We start from the raw sequence: 21,991 nt of genomic DNA, 5'->3' as shown, positions 1-21,991 counted from the left end.
AAATCCAGCACCTTTCCTATTGCAAGCATTAACACATTTGCCTGGCATAGTTTTAAATTAATTTTAATATTAGGAGTTAAACTGTGAAGAATGTTGGTGACATAACATTTGCCACAGAACCATTTATCTGGGATGGTAAACATAAAACTAACTCCAATTTTCAATACCGAATTTACCAAAAGACTTTTTCACTGTGTGAAGCCTGAAAATTAGTATTTTGAATGTAACAAAAGATTTACGTGGAAAGCAAGAATTAATTATATTCTTATGGTTTTCCATGCGTAACTTCTTGTAGGAGTACTCAAGTTGGATGTTCACCTCCTGAGGTTTTACTGACCCTCGGGGTCGAGTGGCGACTCTATGTGTGAAAGACCAATTCCACAAAAGGTGACAGCACACTCTGTAATCTAACCTGGCATTGAGGTTGCCCACAAAAGGCTCCAGAAAAGTAATTACTTCCACATCTAAAATCAGAATACGTTGTTCAGCAGAATTTTACTTAGAAGTAAGAGTAGACTTTTCAGGAGGAAGATTCTCAATTTATCTCTGCTTCATAGATTTCACACTTTTCTGTGCAAAATTAAAGATTTACAAGGAAAAAAGGAAGTCTAAATTAAATAAGGTGATTTCCTCATAGAGTCCTCTGCTCAGAAACCAAGGGCTGTTTCTCCTATATTGCTACACAATAGGTAGCCAGGTTTTGGACAGGAAGTGATAATTTCTGAACATCTATGGGTGGGAGCCTCAAATGCAGCAGTCAGCATATTAAATAAAAGAAGATGTATGCTGATTTAAAAAGTGGAACTTAAATTTTAAATCTTGTGGTTTATTTTTACTTACAAAGAGAGTACAGAGTCCTTATACCACCCAGTTCATTCTGAGTACATTGCCTCTCCTTCGTTGCCTGCAATTTCATGATTGTTGCAAAGAAAATAAATATAATGAAATACACTGTTATAGCTTTTCTCCTGACTGATCAGCTTCTATGAAATAATTTTATAGTGTCTGCCTTTCTCTTTCTCTCTGACAAAATCATTGTTTGCTCATATTAATTACGTCCTCTTATCTTGCTTTGAAAACAGCTGTTGTATATTGGGCATGATGCTTGCTATTAATAAATGTGCCCTTCAAAGACCAGGTTAATACAATTCTATTTTAGTTATAAAAGAAATTCAAATGTTTTTTGTATTAAAGGTTATTGAAATATTCCAGCATAAATTGTTCCTTTAAGACTGAGATTGTGCATATTTTGGTTTGTTTCTGCAGCTTCCTACACTGCAACTCTGCCCACAACTAGCAGATATAGAGGGCATATTTCAGAAAAAAACCCCAAAACTGAAATAATCATAATAATAAATCTGTAGTGGATCTGCTTGTGTGATTAAAAAAAGACAGAAATTTCTCTGAATATAAATGCCAGTGCCATTAGAAGTATATCCATCATTGCAACAAGGCAGTAGCTGACAAGGAAAGATGAGGGATCTCTTTCTCAGAGGGTGGGAATTCACCACACTGGCAAGAAACACAGCACCCATTTCCACATAGAACTGCAATGTAGTTTCCTCCTGTGTGGGAAGACTGCCAGAGTCCACTGCTCACAGCTACCTCAGGAGGGCTTCTGAACTTTAAGTGAAAGGGATCTGGAACAGAGGAATGGTCCAGACCTCCTACAGAACACAGTCACCAAAACAAGCCAACAGGACAGTATAGTCACATATATTTGTCCCATTGCCCTTTATATTTTTTAAGTATTTTGTCATAATTTACTTACAGGTACTAGAGAGACTGATGGCTAGAAGGAATACACTGTATAGACTCTGTCTCTGATTGGGTGCATCAACAAAAAGCTTGTGATAATTTTAATGTTTTCTATACCAGCTCATATCTTATGACTCTATAAGTACTATGACATGATGCACTGACTGACATATCTAACATATTTCTTATCTGAGTATTTGTCTGCTTCCTTCCCTGAGATAAAAAATGTGTAATTCTCTTTTCACAGTGATGCTGGTGTTCAATATACATTTATTAATCAAGGAGTAGGTTTGGGCTCCTTCCTAGAATCTGTCGAATATTGATCAGTCCTAGTGAGTAACCTGTCGCTAAGTAACCTTCCTTTTGTGAGGACCAGCTTTGCTGTGTCCAAGAGAAGAAGTGTTTGAGGATTATTCAGAAGTTGAAAGGACTCTTTAGGAGTTCTAGCTCTAGCTTCCACTGTATAAATTTTGAATTTTTCCAGGTATTCCATAGGAAGCAAACAAAAGGAGCAGAGGACAGGAGAAAGAAAGAGTGCTTCTCCCCATCCCTTTCTTGCTCTGTCTTTGTTCATTGCCAGTTTCTGCCCACTCAGTGTCTGCACAGCACCACTTCAACCCAATCACAAATACCAATTTGGGGCAATTTGTACTGCTTCACTAGGTAAACTTTCAGAAAAAAATTATTTATATATGTACGCTGCCAGTATTTTCACCACTGCCAAAAATTAAGCCCTCTTTTTAACCTCTGATGCCAGACACTGCTTTAGCCCAGCATGACGATTGTTAATGCAGTTGTCGAGATCCTTCAGATTCCAGAAATGCAGCAGTTAGAGGGAACTTCATTGCAGGCAGGAACTCAAGGACATGTTGCCAAGGCGAAGCCAACAGCCAAAACCTTGTGCTAATTACACTGCTATATATCCAGAATTCATCTGAACTTAATGAAGCTACTCTGAATGTATATTGCTCAAATAGGGAGCAGAATTCGGCCTCCTACAACCAAGATAAAAAACTTTCTAGTTACAAAGTCTATGCCTACTTACTTAGACTGTTGGTAAGAATATGCAGGCGCATGTTCACTGGATGTTTCCACTGTCATCTGTTGCTGTTGACCACTGGCTTCCTGTGATGAAGATGCTACTGTCTGTGGAGAAGTATCAGCAACAACACCCTAGGGAATCAAATGAGAACACAAAGAAGTTACTAATTTTATTCACTGCAGTAAATTGCATAAAAGAGCTGAGCACCAGCTCACCATTCTTGTATTTCTCTAGAGATCAAGAAAGTTTGAGATAGCAGAACCACATGGTCCATCAGTCTTAGAGAGCTAATCCAGCAACAAGAAGCTTCCTTAGTGTACCAGTCCCTAAAGTACTTGGTTCTCACAGGCTGTCATGGAAAATACCTCCACCTTTGAACACAGTTCCCTGCCCATTCAAAGCTAGAGTCAAAACTTCTGACTTCAGTACAGTCTGGGTTTTACCTTGTCTTTTTTGCAACATACGTATGGCTCTTCTGATTTTCACTTTCCTTCCCCAGCCCCACAGAGAGTTCACGTTGCAATGCACAAAAGGTAGAATCTAGACCCACCACTTTCTGCTTTACTACACATGTAACAGAATTTTAGTTGCCTTAGAAAAATATTCCACTCCTCTAGTCACTGTTTTTATGCATGTTCCCTTCAAAAATATATTTACTTCACACAAAAGACTTTTATCTGTTAAGTAAAAGCTCCAATGAAGTTTTGTTTTATTTATACTTTTGCAAAAAAATAGATCACTAAAGACACAAAAGATTATATGTATGAATTTAAAATGATGCACTACTTCTTATCCTGTTTACAATCTGAATAGTATTATTTTTAAGTATTTTTGTATGCTTTTAAACAAGCTATATTTTTTTTATTTACTCTCATGCTTGGTGTGCTGGTCACATGAATAACACTAGCAGGTGTCTTCAGGGAATATGCTTTATTACTGTACTGAACACAACAGAGCCAGAAGAGGGAGCACAAAGCACTTGCTTTGTTTTTATTTGAGTCCTGTGTAAACAACAGGTAGTTTGTTTTAAATTCTCTGTTAAAAATACCAGTTTCGTTTTTCAGAAATTCTTCATATCTGTTGCTTAACAGACTGTCTGTATTATCTTTTTCTGTCTACTTCTTTGTATTTATCCTCCTCCTTTTGCCCATCTCATCTTGAGATTGTAAGCTCTCTGGGGCAGAGACTGTGTATTTTGGTCTCTGCTTGTGGAGCATCCAGTGTAGTAGGGTCCTGGTTCATGATGCTACATAAATACAGATAAACATTAACAATAATCATCATCACTGAGAGCAAGACAGGCTGTATATTCAGATAGTATTTTTATTATTATAGTAGATAATTATAACATCATGTTACTTTAGTAGGCATGAATATACCAGTAGGTGATGAGGAGGAGGGCTCAGGAAGAATAAAGATTCATATTGCTCAGCACAGTATTCAGCCAGTACTGCTGTCTGAACCACTCTCCACCCCAGCATCTCTTTTTCATTTGGCTTTGTATCTGTCTGGTTTAATAACGAAGAATGACAATTGAAAAGAGCTAGTTATGGGCTGTTTGTAAACAAATAAGGTTTAGGGCAAAAACATCCTGAGGCAAAAAAAGACTAAAACATGTAGCAGCCTTTCCTGTGAGACCTTCCTTGGGAATCTCAGTAATTGCAAAGTACCAGGAGAAATCAGGATGAGAACATTTGACTGCTGGTGAAGCCATGCCAACAGTACTTCTCATTCAGCATCCTCAAACCACACAGTAGTGATAGCACAAACTCCAAAGTCCACACAGCTGAAGACAGAAGTACAGAGTCCCTGGCACTCCTTGCCATTACCCCGAAAGCAAGGGAGAAGTTATTATTAAAATAGGGTAGTACCAAAGAGAAGCACACAGGGAGGAGGATGCCAAGGGTCCCTCCTTTCTCTGTGCTCAGTGGCCCTTATGAAGCTTCACAGAAGTGGAGGCCAAGCTGATTCTCTCCTGGCAGCCTGTGGTCTACAGGGTTGAGTAAATACTTACTCATTAGACTGTCATCAGCATGACTCAGCCCCAAGGAGGGAGGGAGCGAATCCTTCCTCAAGGATGAAAAGCACTCAGTCAGTGCAGCATCCTCCACGTCTGTATATACAAGAGGAAGGTTTCCATGGCTCAGTCACTTTTTCTGGTGGCTAAATGTTTCAGCAATTACCTACACTGGCTAAGGACCTCATCAAACCCTCTTGCAGTCTTGTTTTCTTGGAATCTCTTTTGGGTTTGTGGTCTGCCTGCTGGGTTTGTTTTCCTGTCTCTTCCCATCTCCCTCCCAAGTACATGGGGAAAAAAACAGTCATAACCACTGAAGTTTTATTCCACGTCCTGTTGTACAACAAAAGAAATGCAAAACAGGAGCCGTGCAAATGATAAAAATAAAAAAAAGAGAAAGAGAAAAAAAAAAAGAAAAAAAGGAGGGAGGGGAAGAAAAAAGAAGAAAAAGAAGGAAAAAGATAAAAAGAAAAAGAAAGAAAGAAATGTGCAGTACTAATTTTAAAAGCTGAAAGCTTCTAGACACCATTCCATAAATAAACTTCAGGCCTCTGTCAAATAACAAGTGCAAGGAGGCATAACAGATAGCGTTCTGCTTCCCCTTCATTCTACTTTCATTGATGGGCATAAACTTACTTCAATAGGGACAGCTGTTGGAGGCACAGGAGTGTACTGGGGAATGTAGGTCCCTTGCATAGGTGCAGCAGCAGTCATGTACTAGAACAAATCAAAGGCAAATGAATGTTAGAAAACCAAAATCAATATCCATACTGGAAGCATGGCACTGTTTCAAATTTCTGTTCAGAGTTTGTTGGTTAGTGTATAGGCTATTATTTCTTTTAATTAAGGATTTTAGGCAATGGTAGGAATTACCTAGCTATTAAAAATCATAATCTTGAACTTCAAAGTCTGGTCATATCTGAACATAGGCAGTAGCAAACATCTTGCTGATAGATTCAGATCATTCACATAGCTTCTAAAATTGAGAGACTCATACTTATGAAAAAAAGCAACAGAAGAGACACTATAGCAGCATATATATCATGTTTACAGATACAAAACGAGTCTAAGCAATCTTTGGGAATTTTACTGCTCTTATCTAATGATGCCTAAAATAAATTTGGCGTGAAATTTTACAGTTTTATTCCACTCCATATTTAACTCTATCAATAACAGCAGTTGAAGTTACAGAGATACAAAGGCAATGGGAGGTACAATCTGAGACAGGAAAAAAATAAAGGAATAAGAAGATATATCTGGAAGTTTCTCCTTTTGTACACAGAATCCTTAGCTAAATTCTTATGGCTTAATCTCAATATCCAGGGATCTTTTCTATGCATTTTGAAACTTCTACAAATTATTATTATAGCAATACTTTGTCTAAGCTTCTCTAAAATACTGTCTCTCTCAAGTACTATTAGACAATCTTTTTTAAAATTGATGAGTACATGTGAATTTTGCCATTGGTATGACAATATTCTCTTTACGTACCGCACTTCTTGGAAAGTTTTTGAACTGAATGCAACAGATATTTTTCAAATCTTCAAATAAAGAATCAATATTAAGTTGTCAGATCTATGCAAACTTTTTCTTCTACAATCCAGTCCTAACTGCATGTCTTCACTGACAAGAATCTCAGCATGTGCCCAATCCCACAATTGACTGTATGACACTTCTAACTACATGTTCTCTTCAAAGACACACCAAAGATCTGAATCAGCCCAGACTGTATTTGATGAATTTTAAAATTAGTTAAATACAGTTTTGCTTCCTGGCAGAGCTAGAAGTGCTTGCAAGATTTTATTCTGCTGTTTATAGTAAAGTTTAAATTTAAAGCACTCTCTCACCTCAATTCTAAACTAGCTGGATGGTTTGATATGTCTGTCACAAACATACATTTTGAAATTGTATAGTGGGGTGCAGACTCTGCAGCAATGCTGGAGACAGGCCTTAGGGAATGAGAAAAGCATATTTAAGAATTCTAAATCCTGAAGTCTTCATTCAAGTAGAAGAAACAAAATTACTTAAAAGAAATTGGTTTCTATGGAAAAATTAAAAAAAAAAGTATTAGTGAGGAACATAGGTGACTTTGAATGTATCCTTGCAATATTGTGTTGTAAACCATTGCAATATTTTTGCTAAAATTCAGTGTTTTCCTCAATTTGAGCAAAGGGACAGGAGTGCCCCCAGTGTCTGTGTGCCTGTATCAGGCATGTTTTTCTGCAGCTCCTTTTCCTTGTTCTACAGAAAGAGAATTGAATTCAATAGTTTATGTATGAATGCTAACCAAACCACCAAAGACATCAGGCCAACTATCCCTATTGTACTCAGTACAGTTGGGCTATTCTTCTGCCTTATGGATTAGGAGTTAATAAGAATGCTACAGCAGTGTTCCACAGCCGCTTCCGCTTCATTCATTCTGCTCTGTCATGTTGCCGTCACATGTTGGGACAACATCTGCTGTGTAGCACTGTTCTAAATGTGTCAATATTTAACATTAACCTGAAGCACTCGGTTTTAAACATCTACACAGGCTAGCTTGGCTTAGACAATTTTATATATAGATTTTAATTAAAAGTGTTAATTTAAATAATACACTGGCCTCATTCAACTTGGACTTCCTCTGAGTTCTCCCTTGAACTGAGCAGATCAGTGCTCAGACACATAGAAGATGCAGTTGTCTGCCATTCTCTTACCTTACACACAAACTTATCAGTTTTAATAAATAAATATAAAACTATGCAACTGCCTTCAAATTCATGGCACTCCACTTCTTGCAAAATCCTTCGGTGTTGAGTTCCGCAGCACAACAATTGAAACTGTGCAGGAATGAATGAGTGATTTTGCTTACTGCAAGCACTGCTCTTCGAAGCCATTCAGCTTCTTTCCTCTATTGCTATTCTCCTCCTGGGGCAGAACCTCATCTTACTTGCCAGACTACTTCACATTGCTTCATTCGTTACTGCCTAATCCCTAAGGGAAACTATTCTGTTGACTTGAGTGCGACTGGTGGGCCTTGCCAACCCCTGCTTGTCTTGGTCTTTCCAGACAATCACACCTCCCCATACTCTTCCAGTTTAATTTTTTTTGCACAAATTTTAACTGAATTCAGCTGAACAGCAGGTGATTTACAGTGCTGCAGACCAAAGCCATCTAGTTACTTGCCAGACTCTCTGAAGAACTGTAGGAATATGATTTCCCCCCCCGTATATAATATTCTGTTTGTCTAAATGTCCACTGTTATGGTGGTTCAACTTTTTTGCTAAATCATTTAGAATTCTAAAATTAAAGCAAATTATGTGGGCCAAACTAGTTCCATTAATGACATAAATGAAGTCTCAGTTTTGCGGCAAAGAACTTGGTCCTAGTAAAAGTTAGCCAAAGCTCAGCCCTACAGAGGCTGGCTGCTTAATAATTGGCCTTTGACCCCACAGCAGCAGACTGGTCTGTATTAGAGGTATACACATTGTGCCCTTCCATGGAATATCCAAACATATTTAATGTATTTATCTCTATAAATGAAAAGATCATCATTTTGGAGAAGGGTAACTAGGTTAATGATTAAACATGCTATCGGTTTCCTGGTATAAAGAAAATCAGAAAGAATTTACAAAATGAGACATTAACATATAAGTTCACAGCAGATTTGGAAACCTTGAACAACACTTACTCAGAATTAGTAGGCCTACTAAGGCCAAGAATCAATAAGCAAGGAATAAATTGTAAAGAAGAGGCCTTTTATCGATGTGCAAATGCTGCTTTTTGTTGTTTTGCTTAATTTTTATGTAAATGTGTATCTGTTGCAAGAATTAAATATCATTTTCCTAATTTCTATCAACCTCCACGCTCCTGAGAAAGCACAAAACCTTTTCAGTCAAGGTAAGCGCCAAATTGCAAAAGCTTCGTACCAACACATGCTGGTGAGCATTTATACCCCAGGGAGATTAAATGGATGTATTCCTTGAGTAAATGCTAACCCATGTGTCTTAAATGAGCAAGGGTGCCAGAGCCTGGTCTGCAGTGATTATTTGTGGTTTCATATCACTGCATGAGCTACAGCACAGTGATAATGACTTAGATTTTTAGTATTCTCAGAATTAATTCCAGGGTTTGTTTGTGTCTTTTTCAAACCATCTGAGAAGTCTAGACACTGCATCACTAACAGAATTATGTGAAAACATTTGCATTGCTGGAAAACTAAGGAAATGAAACTGTCGGCTGATTCATTTTTATCAGCTTTTTTTTTTTTTTTTTCCATAAAGGAAACCTGCCCTCCCACTTTCAAATTTCGTTCCCTGCAAAGAACAAAAATTGCATCTCTCTTTGACCGTTGTGAAGTGGCTATAACTTTAATGAAATACAGAATAAAACTGCTGCTTTTTTGTCCCTGGTTCCACCTTCTCATTTGAAAGTACCCTGCTTTCCAATAGAAAAGAACATTGTCTTGCTGTGTCCTCTTTTCCCATAGTCTGGCATGGAGACACAGGGACTCAGGAAGAGAAAAGGACCATCTAGTTCATCAGTGCCAGTGGCAATTCAATGAAATAAAATATCCAGCCACCACAGTTTTCCCTTTAAACTTGAATTATCTTTTGCTACCCAGAAGCATTCTCATTTTCCAGCTCAATCCTGTAATTGTTAAATGGCCATGATTAATCTTAATTTTTTTCCCAGGTAAAGAATGTGAGACCAAACGATACGGAGTTTTTGCATATATTACAATATTTTTGCTAATAATTATCAGCCTGGCCTAAAATATAATAACATAATGCTATTTTACCACACAATTACCATAGCCGTATCAAAAATAGCACTGTCGTTCAACAGAATCCCATCACTGGGCCACTGCACTCATTGTTCAGTCAGAGAATAGAAATCTTTACAAGATTTAACCTTCCTTCCCTGCTGCTCTGTAATACAAATGTATTTAGGAACACCGGGTATCATTTCCCTTTCAACCTTCCTAATGAGATACTACCTAATTCTCTGAGCAAGTTAAATGAAGGTAGAGAGAATAACAATTTCAAGAACTATATTTACAAACTAATCTGCTCTTCAGGAGTTCTAAGCATCCTTCACAAATCCCTACCTTTGGAAATTACAGTAATACAAAGGTATAGCAGAAATAGTGCAGATGAGCTAAACCCCCCCACAGGTAACAGATCTTTATTTCTGAAATTCAGGCCTGCTACTAAAGCGGAGCGATCAGGTCTAATCGGATAAAGACTCTTTAGAGTAAACAAATGTGAGAACAGTCAGAACACCACATGCAGCTGTGCACCATGCTCTCACTAGCATACAAAATCCTGTGTTTGTAAAAACTTTAGTAAATGCCAACAGGACTCCAGGAATGTCTACAGAAACAGTTAAATAAAAACCTGGCTCATTCGTTTTAACCACTTTTTTGAGTCTAAAGCCTGGCATTACAAAGGAACTTGGTGAAAGTCTAAAATCACTTTCAGATACCTCACCCATGTCTGAAAGGGTGAAAATGGAGGAAAACCCACCAGAATGTGAAAATGAAGTTTCCATCTTAATTGTATCTTTCATTAAAGGCATGTGAAACTTCCTATAGGACTACTTATTTATAACAAGTTTGTACACAGCTATGGAACTCAACCTTAGGGTGCCAGCGATCCTTGTAGCCCATGTCAGTGTACCTAGGGCCTTATTTTCAATTTTGTCTTCCTTGTGATGAAGGCTCTGCTGTAGGCAGGGATCCATGGAAGCTGTATAAAAATGTAGACTGATTCTTCATTTAGGACTGCATCAATGAATAGCCTGAAGATTTGAAAACTGCTTTTTTTACATAATTCTAATAACTCCATGGGTCTGATGGATACATTCACAAGGGAGCAAGACTACTCCTACGCTTTAAACAAAGACCAAGAATCTGGTGGTTTGTTGTACTTTAAATTCTTAATTTTTCAGTTCTTATCAATTTGTCTACAAAAGGAGTATTTTTATTTTTTCTAATACCCTCTATATACCTGTTCTGTGAATGTACATTATGAGATCTCTGGGGCAAGTTTTGGAGCATGAGTTAGTGCAGGATTTATTACAGACTGTTCTGTCTGCAGTACCCTATATAAAACGAGGGCACAGTGACTATATCATAACAAAAGAGCATACTGCATCAGTCTTGGTCAGTCAGGGTTAGTAATCACTGAGATTCTGTCACGTTTACATTCTTCCTTCAGATCCTGTATCCTGAAGAATAAAGGGATGATGAAGCAGAATTATAACTGATTCTTCTGACAGAAAAACTCCCCGTGCACTCCATCAGTTGGGAAGTCTTATGAATTTCTGTCTGAATATAAGTCTTGCAATTAGTCCATCTTGAATGGCGTCTAGTAAGATGAAGGAACACTGATCTGTACATTTTTATGTTTTCAACTTAAGTAATAAATGTGTCAGTGAAACTCTCAATACATGAGCACATTAAGCTGTTATTAATAACATATCCATTTATATGAACACATAATTGCTTTCTAGAGGTAAACATGTCTTCCAGAGGCTATTAAATCTCCATGAATTTAAAGACTTTAAAGTGAAGCAGATTACTGTATGAAAATGTCCATCCACTGTATGGATAAAGTTATTAAAACAACAGGAGAATCACTAGGACTTGTTAAATAACAGTTGCTCATCAATCACATACAGCTTCCACTTGCTCTTTCAGACCAGAAATCAGAGTGGACAGCTCATGGGTCTACTGTTCAAGAATGAAGCAGATGAAAGAAATGACAATTACAAGTCAACTCACCAAAACAAACAACCAACACCCTAAAACAAACAAAAAAACCCAAAACCAAAGCAAAGAACCAAAATAAAACCAACGAAAACCAAAACACAAACAAAAACCAGGAGGAAATTTCATCTCCTCCTGCATGAAAAAGCAGTCATGCCTGACAGATGTAGGGTAGTAAGATAATAGCATTCCACCACCAAAGTACACCTTGGACATTCTTAAGTGTAGCTGAAGCACAGTACTGCTCAGCTCTTTGTCTCTAAAACACCCTAGAATCCAAAGTATTTGGTAAACTGTAATGAAGGTTATCACTGACTTACCAACAGGAAAAGGAAAAGGAAAAAGAAAAGTAGAAAAAGAAGGAAAACAAATTATCCGCAAAAAGTATTTTAAAAAAAAGCTGTCTCCAACTGTCCTGTGTCTAGAGATGGAGGAGAACTTGCCAAATTGGTGAGCACAAAATACCTTGCTAATACTACCTGTGGCTCCTGCTGGGGATTACACTAGAAGCTAACAGTGGCACTAAGGATACCCTAGCAGCTGGCCCTCCTGTATTGATGGTGAACACACAAGTTTAGGCTTGGACAGACAGAAATACATTCCCTCTGAGAAATGCTGCGTCCCTTTGTCTAAGGATGAGAAGAAAATCAGCCTGTTGTCAGGTATGCGTGGCCAAATATCTCGCAAAACACAAACTTGGGGTTTCCAGGCTACTCAACACAGCATTGGAGGGGCTGAGTGGGAGTTTGCAAGATCCTGAGAACACCACTTCCATCTGGGTCTTCGGTGGAAGGTCTGGGATGTTTGCACCACTTTCTGCACACCTCAGAAACAGCAGTCCCTGTTTAGTCTTAGAGCTGGTGCTCTGCTTTTCTTCCAGGGCAATCCCATGAAGTCACCTGCCCAAAGCAACATTCCTAGGGCTTTCTGACTTGGCTCCCAGGACTAATCTGGTCCTCAGTAAGCAGACCTATAAGCCACCTCATTAGGAGATCTGGAAACCTGCCCAAAATATCGGACATGGTGGGGCTGCTTTGGAACACAAAATCCTGGGAGAGCTTTGCAGCTGCTGCCTAAAAGCTGACATGAACAGAACAGCAACCAAGAGGGATGTTTAAACCAGTTGGCAGCTGTCAAGATCTTGTGAAGCATATTTTGTATTGGAAATACCATGAGCCACTGTTTCTGAAAATTAGTTTTTATTTGGAATTTCTGGCTCATGGCAGAATCTTTCTGTTTTGTTTTGAGTTTTTAAAACATGAATCAGAATGAAATAAAATTTTGTAAGATGAATTTCCCACAAACTAGAAACCATGTATGTTCCTCAGCTAGCTCTTCTTCTACCTGTAACTTGGGAAAAAGATGAGACATTTTCATATTTGGAAGGGGTGGAGATAATAGAAAATACTAACTTTTAAGAGCTGGTGGTGACTTCAATATACTTAAAATTCTATGTTTTAAAATAATGAAGTATAAAATATTGCTTCTCATTACCATACAAAGTGGTCTGTTAAAATCTTCAAATGCATTTACATGGTCATTAGCTTTGCTTATATGGCAGGGCTCTGGAAGCTAGCAAGAGTCAGCATTTTTGTGAGGGATTCCTTTTTCTTGCTTTCTACAAACTCTTGAAATTCTTATGGGGAAAAGGAAAAATTAATGTCAATGCCCTACTGATAGAGTGTGACTGAGTAACAATATTACAGAGTCTGCCTCTTAGTATGTTAATTATCAGCTGTGGAAAGTTCTCTGAGACACATCAGACTGCGTTAGATCCAGGGGTGCATAACCAAAGGAGAAACCCTGCCTTTTAGCAGGGTGCTGCCTGAGTGGACTGAACTATAATGCCACATCATGACCTTGTCTACCATGTAAAGATTTTTTTTCAGTTTCATTGAACTCCTAAACTTAATCTGTCGTAAAAATTACACAGATCCTCTCCCAGTTTGTCATAATTTCGTTCAAATGACAAAGAGAAGAGGGAGGGGAAGAGAAGGAACGATACTAAAAATTAAAAAAAAGAGAAGCAAAAGAACAGAATAGAAAATAAAGTAAGAGAGGCAGAGGGGAAAGTCCAATACTTTAAATAAAAACACAACAGTAATCACTCCATCACTCCTTGCCTTAAGCTTTCGTTGTGTTTTCTTGTGTTTGTTGTTGTTGTTTTTCTTTGTCATCTAATCACTAATTCCATCCCCCTAGTCCCTTTAGAATGTCTCCCATTTTTTAATACTGTAGCTCTTTCACATTATTTCATTGCACTATTTTCTTTACCTTGTACTGTGATGCTCTCATCTGTTGGGAAAGCGTCATCAGCACAGCAGATGAACCCTAAGTGAAGCAGCCAAGAATGCTAGCTTGATGCTTCAGCTCGAAATCTCACTCGTACAGGTGAGCAACTTAAGACCTAGGAAACCTGAGGTGTATTTAAAAAAACAGAAGTGCAAGCACCCATTCACCATAAGACATAACTTAATGTAGCTTTATGGTTGTGCTTAGTACTTATTTTCCCAGGAATCATATTAGCAATGCTTGAGGAGGCCAGTAAAACAGATGTGTTTTAGTGCTGGCAGAATAGCAGCATTCCAAGGCTGTTCTTTGTATTCCTTCAGTGCTGGCTTTCCGAAGGAGACAGAGTCAGCTCATATACATTCAAATTATATACAATTACAAATCGGTATGGATTGTGCTTTAACACCCTCTTACAGTTCTGGACAGTATAAGCACAAATACTGGTGTATGAATTTTAATGTTTTTAGGGCTAATAAAGTCCAGGCCAAGTGAAAAGGAATTAATTTTAGTAGGGAAAAAAGCCCCTCTTAATCAGTCTTGTCCTCACTCTCAGTGTACTGATTGTAAATAGTTTTAGACAGGGCTAAAAAAAGCATAGCAACAATCTCAGATAGTCTGACAGAGGAGTATGCCATAATGATTGTTCCTGTTACATTTTTTCAGGTTAGCACATACTGTGAAAAATTAAAAGCAAAGCAAAACCTAATAAAATCTTCCCAGCTTCCTCCCCTCTCTAATTCTGATAAGCAATGGAATATGAAGAGGATGATCCATGAAGGGAATCAACATTGGGGAAGACATTAAGACAAGTACAAACACCAGTATTTCCTCCTTATGAATGCCCTTTAGATGACAGAGCTGTTCAAACAACACTTAAGGAGCAACCGCAAAATGCTTGACAGACACATGTGATGTTATGGCCCAAAATGTTTGCTTGCCAGACAGAGAGGGTGAGGTTTGTTGGTTTTTTTTTTTCAATTTCTCTGTTTTTTTTTTTCTTCTGAAAATCCTTTAGGGGAAACTCACTCCACGTCCGCTGGCACGCAGCCTTTTTTCTATAAATTCATATTACAATGCCGTATTTCTAATGGATTGGGTATGGTGCTTTTCCATTTTGCTAATGAGAAAAGCTAAAGGCCATTACTTGTTCTGATTAAGATCCCAAGGGAAGAAATGTGATGTGTATATTACCAGGCCATACATAAAGGAAGTATGTGGCATTTCTAATCAATCAGATGAAGGGTAGACAGAAAAAGTCTTATCCTGTGACTGCAGAGGAAGAAGATATAGGGGAGTAAGAAACCATAGAAAGTGTCTTTAAAAGGTGACTTACGGGAATCAGTTATAATGATATTAGTATGATCAATGACTACAGCTACTATCTGGGAAGGATGTAATTACCAAAATGAAAACTTTCAAATGGGAAGCCTGATCAAGGGCAGAGGTACTGTCATATTTCTTAGTGCACTGACAGCTCTCATCCAGACAATGTATTACCATGTCCCTCAGAAGCATTACCGTGCCACCAGATTGAGCTCTGCTTCCCTGGGGGTGGGAGCAGACCGAGGGAGAGAGGGGATGTGAACCTTTGCATCCAGCTCCAGAACATGGGTAGAGTCGTGGCCCAAAGGCAAATTCAAGATAAGGAAAGGCAAGACTGGGAAAAGGGAAAATAGAAAAGAGAAATGCACCAGTCATGACTGGCTTTAAGGAAAATTTTGCAGTGGTGCACATTAAAAAAACATTTAAACTGAAAGAAAGGAAATGACCGGTAAGCTATTCATTATAAAGGAGATCAAACAAAAGAGATGCACTGCTGAATTTTCAGGACGATACTCTGGAATATTGACTAAGATGTTTCAATACGCAATTTCTACATGTTTAATCCTGATGGCATAGACATATACCTGGTTGAATTACAAAGTTAAGAGACATTTTTTCATCCTTTTTCAAATGGCTGCATGTTTACATGAATGCCACAAGATACATACTCCAAATGGCAAATTAAATGAACAGAGCTTGGAGACGGCTCTTCTAAGAGAGGACAAGATCTTCTGAATGTGTCATAACACATAGTCAGACCTGTAGACAATATTTTAGTAATATATTAATTTTCACAGAATATTATTAATCACTGCTGAGCATTAAAACTGACAAAATTTCTAACATTGTACATCCTCTAAAACGGAATTCCATGTGACAGATTAATGAAATATTACTATCAATGACAGCAAAACTATAACAAGTTATAAGACCAGCAGGAGAGACAGTCTCGTGCATTCTCTCAAACCTGTACTAAGGCATCTGGCTTTCCTCTGTGGGACATCATTGCTTCTTTACAGATACCTGGGAATGCTTCAGATAGATCCACTCAGGAACAGAAGAAAAGACAGTAACTCTCCTATCTGCTTTAAAAGAATAGTCATAAGAAACACTGGGACTGTGAACTTGGAAGACATCTACTTTTCTTTTCATCAGAAGGCAATGCTGAGACAATATATTCTCTTAAATGCCATTGTTGACAAAACATGGATGCCACATACAGAGTAGGAAAAAAATAAGAATCACAGCTGATAAAGCCCAGCTATCAAACTGAAATTCAATCGTATTTAGCTTTCCTTTAAGGTATATATGAAAAAAATAAAATAAATCTACACAGGCCCTAACAGGAGTTTTCCGTGAACTTCTCTGACCTCTCTGCTCAACTCATGCGAAAGGAACAAATGCTTCATGAGTGCACCTGAGCCTGCACAGGCAAGTAAGCAGGATAGGGGAAAACAGCCTGGCCTCTTCTAAATGCCTCAGCCCAGTGAGAGATTTTTTCTTCTCAGGAGGATCTTTCACAGCATCTAATTCGAGGCCAGGTTGTCTTTTCTAGTTCTTTGATGCATTTCTGGCTTTGGCATGCAGACTGACTGGAAAGCTCAGATGTCTTAATTTTGCATTGGTGCTTGTGGACCTGCAAAATGTTCCCTTTATGCTTTTCTTTTATGCTCAAAAAAAAAAAAAAAAAAAAAAAAGTGCTGTGCAAACATTTGCAATGGAGAAAGTCCTTATTGCACGACAGATTTTCTTTTCCAAGAGTATGACAGAGATGACAAAGTGGCCATTTTCCCATCAAATAAATTTATATCAACACCTTCAAAACCATAGGGCTTTGCATGATTCACCGTATGAAGAAGGATTGCTGCTGACATACAAGTGTTATACTGAACTCCCAAGCCTCACTCCTACAATACAAATTAGCAGAGTTAACATTTAGAAAGTGTAAAACTGGCTATTTCTGAAGCTGAATAAGGGCATTTGCAGATTCCTCTCACTTAGTGGCTGATGTCAGGGACAATGAATTTAATCTTAGAATGGGGAGGGTGCCGGGGGGTGGTCTGCCAGCCTGTCCAGCTGTAATATCCCCTAATAGCCTTGAAGGAATTCTAATTGTGAACTGAAACAGCATCTGCTTAACTGTCATCCTAGCCTCAGGACTGGAACTTTTTGCTTGTTGTGAAGGATCATGAGAAAGACTACACAGAGCGTGAAGATAAAAGCAGAGTGAGATTAAAACCATTAAATATAACCACCAAGACACAGCTGCCCATGCTGCTAGTGAACTCAAGGAAATATAAATGCTAGAATGCATTTGACATTCATGATGTAGTTCAGAATTTAGAACATTGAGTTGACTGCAATCCTCAATTTTACAATCTTTTTAATTATTATTATAAGGAACAGATTATTTCAGATTCTTCAGTGAAAAGAAAACAGGTTTCTATGCTAGACCCTTTGAAATGGTAAAGAATAAAGTAAAATCTAACTGGAACTGGTAAAATTTACTCTTTTCTCACTGGGAAGAAAGGGCCAGCTAGCTCAGCTGCCATGACCGGAACCACCTCAAAGGCAGTACATCAAGAGTCTGGGCTTTGCCTCAGATGTCCTGCTTGCATTAGCAGTACAGCTGCGCCAGCTCTCAGCTTGGAATAGGCTCTGCTGTCCAATGTTTGAGAAAGACTACACTCTATGGAGTTAATTTTCCTTAAAAGGAAATCAAATGTCTTGCATTAATTTGCTTATTTACTTAACTGGGGTTGTAAGATTTAATTTATGTTTTTAAAGCACTGAGAAGGTAAGACGCAATAGAGGTCCTGCTCTTGTTACTTCTCAGTTGCTTTCTACCTCAGCGTGCCTCTCGTAAGACCGGAGTCCTGCTGTGTTTGGGAAGAGCAGCAAATGCTATAGGTTCCCTTCTGTAACACATGCAATTTTGGGAAAAAAACCACAAAGAGACGTTCCACAGAAATCTGCATGATATGTGCAGATGGAGTTAAATATTTTCACAGAAACTCCACAGCTACACAAACCAAACTGCCTTAAAAAGCAGTGCTTTAAACTAACAGTAAGTGCTGCGATTTCTTAGTTTGCAATTGGCCTAACTGCCTGCAAAGATCTGTATGGAATAATTACAGGCCAGAGACACTAACTCTTTACATTTCTGTGCCAGACTTGTAATTGCAATCATGTATTACTATTTCTCAGAACACATATCCAATAGTGTATCCAATAAAGTAACAATCTTAATATTAAACATAAACTCAGGATAATGCGGTGATGCTTAAGCCGTATTTTTCCCTTTTGAAACACAAGAAAATATAATGCTGCTCATTATATTTGTTTGAGAATTAATGAAAAGAAAAAGTGGATTTATAAGCCTTGAGATGTAGCATTCTTTTCTTTGTCTTTTGATGCAAGCTAATTACTTCATATTCTTCCATCAATCAGTTTCTGATTTCCAGCTCTGTTATACTCAGTTTTGAACAGAGGATATAAATTTCAAGAAGGTCAGTGGTCTTCCACTCTCAATAGCTCAGGCAAAATACTATACAAATAAGGAAATAAGGAAGTTGGAAATATCCTTATTCCTTATTCCATATTTCCTTACAAGGAAAACTCCTTATTCAACCAGTGTCCACACACCAAATGGAATTTGTTTCCACTATTTCCCTATGCCCCAAAACACATCAGTGACATTTGAAGTTGTTGCTACTTATTTTCTAATTACTATTAAACTTTGTGTAATACAATTAATTTTTTAGAAAGTGTAAATGAGTAAATAAATAAATAAATAAATAAATGTAAAAAAGATATATCCTTTTCCTTATATCAAAGTAGAAAGCCTCAATTGAAATAAAATACAATTAATCAAAATATGGCCTCCTTGATGAAGCAGACATTTATTACCAGGAAACTAAAGTTTCTAAGAAAATCTGTTACCTTTGCAGGAAACCAGTGCTCTTAATAGTTAGTTATGAGCATCTACACATTATAAAAAAGGCAGCAAACCAGTTTTTGCTGGAAAATTACCCTTGGCTGCTACAAATTTGAGCACTGCTTTGGATTCTGCGGATGGATCAGGCAAGATCATCTGTGGGGATACCATAACAGCTAAATATTTTTTACCTTGTTATTATATTTCCATCACTCCAAATAGTACTGACAAAAATGGTCATTGAAAAAAGAACAAACAGAACCCATTTTTTAGTCCAGTGCAGTTGTTTTAGGTGGTGAGGGTTGCCAGCAGAGCAGAATCAGGGTAAACAGTACAGTAGGAAAGGAATAGTCAGGTGCCTTCGTGGCTGGGAAAAAAATGGAAGTTTGGAAATGATAACATATTTGATCTGTGCTGCAAACTTTGTGCACAAAAGTGGTTGGCAGGCCAGAGAACACAAACAGAATGAAGTTTTTTCATCAGTGAAATTAGTTTGTGTAGAAATAGTACTATTATACCTATTTGAGGGAAACCTCTGAAAGAGAAACACAATCAGCACAGGAAAACATGGAATTGAGGCTGGTGAATGTACAATGACTTAGACATTTAGATATTAAACTTTGAAGAAACTGGCTGTTTCTGTATTACAACTGCTAAAAGTAAAAAGGCACAATGAGAAGGATACAGGTGTGCCTATTACATTCAAAAGCCATAACAAATCCCAAAAGACAGAGCAGTCTCCATGAGACTGGAAAAGGATGTGCCTCTTTGAGATACTATTGCTCCCTGGACTCATTCTGGCATGGTGCAGCTCTCATCTGCCACACAGTAGAAATCTGTCGGGTTCAACAGCTCATTTACCTTGCTAGAAAAACAACTCAATTCAGCAAACTCCCAAATTCACTCGATGCAGCTGCTCTCAAACCCCTTGTTACAGTTTAATGAAATGTGCTGACTGAGCTGTTTCATAGTAAATATTAGTTATAGTCTAACTCACTTCCCAAATGGAATCTTCTAGGAGCAAGAGGATTCTACAGGGCCATAGCATGGACACTGAGTCACCCATAACTCACAAATAATAAAATAACATCTGAGGGCACAGAGGTTATTGCCATCAGCAGTTCCCTATGGAATTGTAAATCCATTGAACAAAGCCTACCCTTTTTTGAGAACTTCAGGCTTAAATCACTGTATATACAGGATCCCAGTGTTTTACACAGTGTATGAAGGCTATACCTTTAGGTCCTTCACTTAACCTTGCTTCACAAAAGAGTGAACCCAAAAGAGCCTGCTCTTTCAGGATGAAAATACCTCAAAAGGACTGATAATTTGTCTTACAGAAAGCTTAAACCGTTGGGCTACTGGCTTCCCAACCATCTGATAAACCATATGGATTAACTGTGAATGCACTGTGCACTGAAGTTCAGTGGGATAGAGGAAAAGCCAGTGAAATTCAATGTAATATCATTTTTGCGAGCTTCTGTAGGTCCAGGCCTTTGCCCAACACAGAGGTTATGTTATTTCTGTCACTGTTTTTATAATATGAAAAATATTTAACACCCTTCAACTTAAATTCCCTTGCAACTCCATTGTATGTGTGCTCAATAGTGAGACAATGCGTAACGTTCAGAAACACTGCAGCACCTATAATCTAGGGTTCCCGTGACATCTCAGTGCTCCTGGAAGTGAGGTTTTCCCTTCAGCACTGGGAATTTAATTCAAAGATTGTTGCTTAACAAAATGTACCCATGCTATTGAAAAAAAAAAAAAAAAAACACAACAGCAAACAAAACAAAACAAAGGCAAGCATTATACATAGTAATCCACACAAGATGTAGAAATCAGTCAGTCTTAACTCTTGGTCCCAAATGTTTTTTTTTCCTAAAGGGAATACTGTGAATGCTCACTTGAAACAGCTGTTTACTCTTTGACTGTGTAACCTTCAGACACTGAAAAGAAAATGTTATTTTGATGCACAGGTCACTTTTGAGTCTTGGTATATCATGCTCAGTAAACGTTTTGAAAAGGTTTTATAATTTCCTCAATTCCCAGTACTTAAGTGAATAGAAAAGAAAACTTAAATTACTTGTTCAGAACTAACAACATTTCTTTGCAATGAAAAACTGAGTTTGGAGATGAAAAAAAGCTGTTAAAACCTTGCTCTGGTTTTGTGTCAATGTCTGAAAGTCCTTTCTATGGATTTTAAGGTGTTTGGCCTATTTGAATTCCAGGTATCCCAAACAATCACCTTTCCCTGATTCATGTCAAACACTAGTCTACCTCTTAATATATTAGCCATTTCTGCAAGGTGTTCAAGTTACACTTTTCCTATTTTATTTTCAGCTTCTTGTTTATATTACTAGCACCGTTAAAACCACCTCCTCCTTTCCATGGATGCTCTTGACATACCTACACTCTGTTATAAGTTACTGCTGTCTATCACTTTCATGACATTTTCCTTTAGCTAAACTTTATGTCATCTGTGACTTAAACTGATATAATTTAAGTACCTCACCTTAGACAGAACTGATATTGTGTGAACGACTGCAACAGTGCTTAGCAGAAACTGGTTGTTCTTCCATGTAATTTATCATGCAATTTTTTTTTAGGATACAGCCCCTTTGAGGATTCTGGGACTTCTTGCTGTGCTTGCAGCTCAGCTGTCATGCACTTGTAGCATGTGGAGACATGACCACAGGACTGTTTCCCAGCTCTTAGTAGTGAAGAGCTGTGGAAGCACCAACTCCGGGAGACACTTCTTGCCTTTCACATGATCACAGTTTGGCAAAACGCCCTCACCTCTCTAAGATCCTCAAACATGTCTTGGATTTCAGAGGCCCCAGGGTTACAGGGTTTCTCTGCACCACTGAT

At 38.0% G+C, this 21,991-nt stretch overlaps 1 protein-coding gene across 6 annotated transcripts in view; it reads right to left on the bottom strand.

Moving 5' to 3' along the window:
* Positions 1 to 21,991, bottom strand: part of RBMS3 (RNA binding motif single stranded interacting protein 3) — a 448,136-nt gene that overhangs the window by 6,959 nt on the left and 419,186 nt on the right. For 3 of the 6 annotated variants that reach the window (XM_051612906.1, XM_051612907.1, XM_051612910.1), the window contains exons 12-14: positions 5,454 to 5,534; positions 2,804 to 2,931; positions 841 to 904 (exon numbers count right to left, since the gene is read on the bottom strand). In XM_051612906.1, the coding sequence (XP_051468866.1) occupies positions 859 to 904; positions 2,804 to 2,931; positions 5,454 to 5,534 (255 nt within the window). In that variant the 3' untranslated portion in view covers positions 841 to 858. Of the gene's footprint in view, positions 1 to 840; positions 905 to 2,799; positions 2,932 to 5,453; positions 5,535 to 21,991 lie in introns of those variants that run through there. The other 3 variants (XM_051612909.1, XM_051612911.1, XM_051612908.1) reach the window with 2 other exon arrangements.

The sequence above is a fragment of the Apus apus genome, chromosome 2 (assembly GCF_020740795.1).
Source record: "Apus apus isolate bApuApu2 chromosome 2, bApuApu2.pri.cur, whole genome shotgun sequence".
Taxonomy (NCBI): Eukaryota; Metazoa; Chordata; class Aves; order Apodiformes; family Apodidae; genus Apus; species Apus apus.
This window is presented reverse-complemented; position numbering and strand designations above follow the sequence as displayed.